General features: G+C 39.4%; 1 protein-coding gene across 1 annotated transcript; it reads left to right on the top strand.

Moving 5' to 3' along the window:
• Positions 1 to 298: 298 nt before the first annotated feature.
• On the top strand, positions 299 to 7,568 carry PMAIP1 (phorbol-12-myristate-13-acetate-induced protein 1). Its single transcript, XM_060761347.2, has 2 exons — positions 299 to 522; positions 5,251 to 7,568. The coding sequence occupies exons 1-2, from the start codon at positions 459 to 461 to the stop codon at positions 5,367 to 5,369; spliced, it is 183 nt and encodes a 60-aa protein (XP_060617330.1). The 5' UTR covers positions 299 to 458; the 3' UTR covers positions 5,370 to 7,568.
• Positions 7,569 to 7,881: the final 313 nt, after the last annotated feature.

The following is a 7,881-nucleotide window of genomic DNA, read 5'->3' as shown; positions in this document are numbered from 1 at the left end:
AGATAGAAAAATAGATAGATAGATAGATAGATAGATAGATAGATAGAGATTCCTATCCAAACCCAAGTAACGAAGGTGGAGGCATTACTTTTCATTCAACCCTGGTACATTCATTCTGCAGTGTATGGATGGATAATTGGATCAGCTGGGGATTTTCAGGTCTCCTCCTCCTCCTCCAGCCGGCCGGCAACTTGCCCCCACTTGCCCAGGAGAACCCGGCTTCTGATTGGGCGGCGGGCCACCCGAGGGGGCGGGGATTCCTCGTTGACGTCACTGGGAAATCCCCCGGCACTTGCTTTGCCTTGGCGCGCCCGGCAGAGAAGCGGGCAAAACGAGTTGGGAAGGCGAGCGAGAAGGAAGCAGAGCTGGGCCAGAGGAGCCAAAGGAGACCAGCCATTCCTCCTCCTCTCTCTCGAAGCCGGCGGCAGACCAGGACCCACAGAAGGGACCAAAGCGAGATGATGCCGGGAAAAACTCTGCGCAAAGGCGCGCTCCCTACCTCTGCCTCCTCCACGCGGACAGGTAAGGGCGAAACTCCCCTCCTCCCTTGATTCCCTTCGGGTGATGTTGTTGTGCTGTCCTTGTGAGAAAGGCCCAAAAGGGGAACTCCTGGGATTGGGGGGATTGGGGAGAGGGCTTCCCTACCCTTCTGGGGCATCGACTCAATAGGTTCTGGGGTTAAGGGAGCCTCGCAAACACAGAAGGGGATCCCCAGATGTCATCTAGTCGGTCCCCTAGAAGGGCAAAGGAGCCTTCTCCCCTATTTCCCCATCTCTGCTGCTTGTCCTGAGCTCTCCCACTGCACTGGGGTCTCTCTCTTTTACAATTCTCTGGCTGTTGGGTTGCTGTGAGTTTTCCGGGCTGTATAATAATAATAGTTTTAGTAATAGTAATAATAATTATTATTATTTATTTATACCCCACCAACATCTCCCCAAAGGGGACTTGGAACATAACATAAATCCTAATAATAATAATAATAATAATTATTATTATTATTATTATTTATTTATTTATACCCCACCAACATCTTCCCAAAGGGAACTTGGAACTGCTAACATAAGGCCTAATTAATAATAATAATAATAATAATAATAATATATTTATTGATTTATACCCCACCAATATCTTCCCAAAGGGGACTTGGAACTGCTAACATAAGGCCTAATTAATAATAATAATAATAATAATAATAATAATATATTTATTTATTTATACCCCACCAACATCTCCCCAAAGGGGACCTGGAACGGCTAACATAAGGCCTAATAATAATAATAATAGTTATTATTATTATTATTATTGTTATTTATACCCTACCACCATCTCCCCAAAGGGGACTTGAAACGGCTAACATAAGTCCTAATAATAATAATAATAATAATAATTTATACACCACCATCTCCCCAAAGGGGACTTGGGATGGCTAACAAGAGGCCTAATAATAATAATAATAATAATAATAATAATAATAATACACAGTCCTAGATGCTTGGGAAGTGTTCAACTAGTGATTTTGTGATATGAAATCCAGCATATAGATCTCGTTTGCTGTGACATACTGTGCTTTTGTGTCAATAATAATAATAATTATTATTATTATTGTTATTGTTATTGTTATTAATACCCCACCACCATCTCCCCAAAGGGGACTTGGGAAGGCTAGCATGAGGACTAACAATAATAATAATAATAATAATAATAATAATAATTATTATTATTATTATTATTATTTATACCCCATCACCATTCCCCCAAAGGGGACTTGGGACAACTAACATGAGGTCTAATAATAATAATAATAATAATAATAATAATAATAATAATAATTTATCCCCCACCGCCATCTCTCCAAAGGGGACTTGGGTCAACTAGCATGAGGCCTTATTATTATTATTATTATTATTATTATTATTTACACCCCACCACCATCTTCCCAAAGGGGACTTGGGATGGCTATCCTCTATTCCATTGTCTAATTTCCTTAGTAATAGCCCTCATAACCCCTGAGGATGCTTGCCATAGATGTGGGTGAAACGTCAGGAGAGAATGCTTCTGGAACATGGCCATACAACCCAGCAATTGTTAAAACTTTGCCCATCTCTGGTGTTTGTCCTGAGCTCGCCCACTACACAGGGGGTCTCTCTTCAACAATTCTCTAGCTGTTGTTGTTGTTGTTACCACGTGGAGTTGTGGCTGAGTCATACTCTCTCCGCCAAGGAGAAAGGCAATAAATAAATCATGCCAAGACAACACCTTCATAAGGGAGCTAGAAAGCAGAAATGACCTGACTTGACCCATGTCTGATGCTCAATTTTTCCCCTCATATATTATCCACTACTCCATTGTCTAATTTCCTTAATAATAGCCCTCACAACTCCTGAGGATGCCTGCCATAGATGTGGGTGAAACGTCAGGAGAGAATGCTTCTGGAACATGACCATACAGCCTGGAAAACGCAAAGCAACTCAGTAACCCTATCTTCTCCTAGTCATTTATCCAAAATCTTACCTTCTCTAGAGGTAGTTTAAGGCTGGGTCTGCATTGACATATAATCCAGACTATAAACGCTGATGATCCACATTATCTGTTTTGAACTGGATTATAAGAAGCCCCTTCTACACTGGCATATAAAATCCAGATTATCTGCTTTGAACTGGATTATATGACAGTATAGACTCATATAATCCAGTTCAAAGCAGATAATGTGGATTATCTGCTTTGATAACCTGGATTATACGGCAGGGTAGAAGAGACCTGAGTCTACACTGCCATATAATCCAGTTCAAAGCAGATAATCTAGATTTTATACAACAGTGTAGATGGGATCTGAGGGCCCTCCACACAGCCATATAACCCAGAATATCAAGGCAGAATAACCCACAATATATGCTTTGAACTGAGTTATCTGAGTCCACACTGCCATATACCCCAGTTCAAAGCAGATAATCAGGGATTTTATTCATTTGTGTGGAGGGGTTATATGAGTGTGGACTCATATAACCATGTTCAAAGCAGATATTGAGGATTATTTGCCTTGATATTCTGGTTTATATGACTGTGTGGAAGGGCCCTGAGTCTACACTGTCATTTAATCCAGCTCAAAGCAGATAATCTGGGCTACAAATGATGTAAATAAATAAATAAACAAATTACCAGTATATAGCAGTGTAGAAGGGCCCTGAGTCTACACTGCCATATAATCAGCTCAAAGCAGATAATCTGGATTTTCTATGGCATTGTAGATGGGGCCTCAATCTGTTGTTGCTCTGGCGCATGCAGCTGGTAAATGGTATCCATTTAGCCTGAAACAAATGGCGCACAACGACAGCAATTGACGGGATCCCTTTTATCTTTTCAACCAAGTCTGCTTCCTCTTTGTCTCCTTCCCATCACTGCTTTTCTTCTCCTCTCCATCATTTCTCCTTCCCCTGCTCCTTTCCCTTTTTTCACATTTTGAAATTATAGATAGCAACCCAATTTACGTCAATTTTGTGTCCCTTTTGTTGGTGTTCAGATCTTCTAGTTGAAGATCAGACGTCTTATTAGATTATTTAAATAGAATTAAATTTTAACTGGACTTCATTGGTTCCATCAACCAGAGCAGTGGCTGAGGTTTTTTAGTGTGTGTGTGTATGTGTGTGTGTGTGTATAGTTATATATATACACACACACACACACACACACACACACACACACACACACACACATATATATATATATATATATATATATATATATATATATATATATATATAATCCCTGTTTATTTATGGATTATATGTGTTAATTTAATATGTTTTGGTTCACTTTTATTGATTTGTTGATCATTTTTGTTGAATTGGTTATTTGTTTTATTATTGTTTATGTTGTATTATTCACATTGTTGTAAGCTGCTCTGGAGCAGATTTAAATAAAATGTTGTGGTTGTGTTAGGCTATCACAATGATCAGATACGAACTTCATCCCAGGAAGTGAATGCCATCCATTGGATTTGTCTGTTGGGATGGATTTAGTTTGTCTCTGTTGGAAAAACTCCTAGGAGGCAGCTTTGGGGGGTTTCCGCAGCTCTGTTGGAGAGGGGTTTTTTCTCACATCAATGGAAGAAGCAGCTTGTGAAGCCCTTTTCTTTCAAACTGGAGGAGGGACTTCAGAATCCTTATTTATTTACTATATTTCTATCCTGCTCTTCCTATCCCGAGCATCTTAAAGATTTGGCAAAATTCAGTGCCACATTACAAATATCAACAACACATAAACAAATAGAGCAATAAAAACAGATAAAAGCATATGAATACAATTAAAACAGATTAAAAACATAGGATCCTAGATCTTTGATCAAGTTCGGTGGTTGTAGGATTCTGGGAGTGATAGTCTGAAAAAAGTCTCCATAAGATCCATTGAAACAAATTCAGTAGCCCACCTTAACAGAAACGCCAATTGCATGTAGGGACATAGGTTGACATTTTAAGCAAGATGAAAATCAGATGATTTTATTGTGTTCAGTGGAGCTCCCAGTGGCACAATGAGTTAAACCTTTCATGCCGACAGGACTGAAGACTGACCGGTTGAAGGTTCAAATCCATCAGCTCCAGTTCCCCATGCAGGGCCATGAAAGAAGCCTCCCACAAGGATGGTAAAACACTTTTTAAAAAATCCAGGCATCACCTGGGCACCGTCCTTGCAGATAGCCAGTTCTCTCACACCAGAAGTGACTTGCAGTTTCTCAAAAAATTGTGTTCAGTATGTTCTGTTTTTATTTGAAAGCATACATGGTCCTAACAACCTACTGGCTGTTAGGAATAGTGGGAGTTGAACTCCAAAACACCTGGAGGGCCGAAGTTTGCCTATGCCTGATCTAGAGAGTCATGGGCAATATTTTAGCTGTTTCTTGTTGTGTGCCTTCTGACTTATAGCAACCTTAAAGAAAACCTATCAATATGGTTCCTTGGTAAGATTTCTACAGAAGAGGATTGCCTTAGCATTCTTCTGAGGTTGAGAGAGTGTGGAATCCCTGTTTCCGTGGCTGAGCAGGGATTCAAACCTTGGTCTCTGGAGTCGCAATCCGACACTCAAATGGCTATAGTACTTTGGCTCTTTTTTAGCCGTACTTTATTTCAATTTGTGGTAAGCAGCCATAGGATACAAGGCTGGAAGAAAGGCAGATTGTGAAACAAATTTATAAAATTACATAGCTCTAGTTTTTGGTATCAATGACCAATTGTGTGTTTCTATTTGTTTTATTCACAGAATCCGAGGTGGTGGCAGAATGTGCATTGCAACTGAGAATGATCGGAGATAAGTGGAACCTCCGGCAGATGATCCTAAATATGATTTCCAAGATTTTCTGTCCGGGAAGAGGAGAGTGAATGAAAGTAAAGGAAAATGAGGAAGAAGGAGAGAAAGAAATGAATCTTTGTGAAGATCTGATTTTTACATATTCTGCAAGATGTTAGAAGTGGAATGCTTCCCCGGGCCTTTCCGCTGCCTGTTTCCTGTTGCCAAGGAAGGCTCCTGATACATAATTTCTTCAGATAATCCTTCAGAAAGTTTGCTAATGAATGGAGATAACTGGAATTTGCTGTTTAGCAATGGTGGTGAACTGTGAAGAGCAATGGAAAATGAAGGAATCTGGGAGTGGTGATCATCCTTGGTTCAGCGTTCTCATTGCTGGAGTTCTGGAATCCATGCACTCAGCTGCTGTGCCACTTGGAAGCTTTATGGAATTTCATGCATAGCAAACAGCGAAAAAACAGTTTACTGTAGACTACTGTTAGAATGAAAATCAGTTCCTCCACCTTGCCTAATACTTAACATTTGGAACAAGGAATGGTTTGGTTGTTAGATGGTTTTATTGAATGACTGGATGTTGCTACAAGTTAAATGCATTAATCTGCAATGGCATTAAATGTCAGGGGTGAGGCTACACCTATAGTGCCAACATATATGCCATATGGGTAGGAAGTTACATTGTACTGTAATGGTTTATTCTCAGATGATAAACTACCATTAAAATATTCCAGGTGAATGTTCAAAGCATTCAGGAAAGTCTGCATCAGATCAGTCTACAAAGTGATGTCAAAGGATGCTCAAAGCATTCTGAGCGTTACAAAATGAATTGTTCAGTATTGGTATCAGATATCAGAAAATAATTCATATACATATATAACAGACAGCAGTGTTACAAGTAGCTGAATTGGGGTAGGTTTTAGAGAGAAGGGAGCAAGTCAAAAGTTACAGTCTCTCGAAGGAAAACTATATTCCTTTTTTACACTAGGAGAACAGCTGTGTTTTTCAAAGTATTTCAGCAGGATGGAATGTTACTGTCCCTTTGCAAAAGGGAAGATTTAAAACAGGGAACTTTGTCCCACTGGTCACTTCATCACACTAGAGAAGAAATCACTTTGATTCAGGTTGCTGCCTCCTTCAGAATTCTGGTGTTTGTAGTTTAGGGAGGAGCCTTTAACAGCCTCACTCAACTACAAACCCCAGAATTCTGCAGGAGGCAGCAACCCGAATTAAAGTGGATTCATTCTCTAGTGTGATGAAGTAACCAGTCTAGAAAACAGGTTGTGATCAGAAGCACAGACAAGGGATGGCTGGTGTCTTCTATATCATTTGGGCAGTGACTCTGCTCTGGGTTTCAGTCTGAACTTTAAAGAGATGTCCAAGGTGGTGAAACCTGGAGAGGATTTACACTGGCATTCAAGCCACTAGTTAGCATTAGGTTCTCTTTTGCACATAGGTTTTCCGTTAATTGTTCTAGTTATAAAAAACATACCAGCAGACCGCATTCAAATGCAGCTATTAGATACTTTGTTCTTATTATTCAGAACAAAGTGTCTAATAAAGATTTTCAATTTAAATAAACGTCATTATTTATTCTATGGAAGTCTTAAATGTATTTTCTCTCTGACAGAAGGTACATTAATCTTAATTGATTGGCTAAAGCACAATTTTTTTTCCTGTCAACTGAAATGCAAAAGTTAATGCAACTATATTTTAAAGCCAGCCAAATTTTGCATTCACACGGCTAAATAACCAAACATGTTGAAGTCACCAAGAAGTGAGCCCTTGTGTTCCTACATCATTTTGGTTACCTGAACCATCATTGCAAAGTATTTGACATGCTGGCATTGGGTTTTTTTCAAGGGCACATTGCCAAATTCTGGCCAACATGTTTAGACAAAACAATACCTGTGGAATTAGAAAGTGTCATTTGAAGCAAATACTGTTATGTTTATTTATATTTCCATTTGTTAATGGTTATTATTTTTTCCACTGTATAATGCATGGATGTTGGGGTAGGACACAGTATGTTATTTTGCCAGGTGTACGTGTTTATGTCAGGAAGATTGTTTACAGCAGAAACTTGTTCAAAGTGTTTAAGGGCTATTGCCATAAAAGTTCCAGTTTGTGTGCATGCTGTTCAGAAACAGATTTCTTATGTTACTTTTTACAAGGATTGCCATACATTATGTATTTGTCTTACATGCGTTGTGTGTCATTTTGCTTTTTTTTGTAGTGCCACCTCACTAAGTTAATAAAGTTGATGTGTTCACAAAAAGAAAAGAGATAAAACTCTGGAGTATAATTTATTGGATGACGTGGAGACATGCGCATTTTCTCTTGCAAAAAAAAAAAGATAATATGTATAAGCATATTTCAACAATGCTTCTGACAGACACAACCCACCCATTCTCCCCCCCTTTCCCCTTCTCATCTTGATAGCTGAAGGGACTTTTGTACAGGAAGCCAGAACACGTGTGTGTATGTGTGTGTATGCGTGCTCATGCACACACACACCCCAGCTATATAAATACAAAAATCCGGAAGAACGCACACACAACCCCCAGTCTGCAAGACAGATACATAACATAA

This window comes from Anolis sagrei, chromosome 2, assembly GCF_037176765.1.
Source record: "Anolis sagrei isolate rAnoSag1 chromosome 2, rAnoSag1.mat, whole genome shotgun sequence".
In the NCBI taxonomy this organism is placed as follows: Eukaryota; Metazoa; Chordata; class Lepidosauria; order Squamata; family Dactyloidae; genus Anolis; species Anolis sagrei.
Note: the sequence above shows the minus strand (reverse complement) of the source record. Positions and strands in the feature narration are given on the sequence as shown.

What these genes read in the sequence shown, in the direction of transcription:
- PMAIP1 (XM_060761347.2), top strand. Translation starts at nt 459, where the DNA reads ATGATGCCGGGAAAAACTCTGCGCAAAGGCGCGCTCCCTACCTCTGCC. An exon ending in TGCCTCCTCCACGCGGACAG is followed by an intron (nt 523 to 5,250) that starts GTAAGGGCGAAA and finishes TTTTATTCACAG; the next exon opens with AATCCGAGGTGGTGGCAGAA.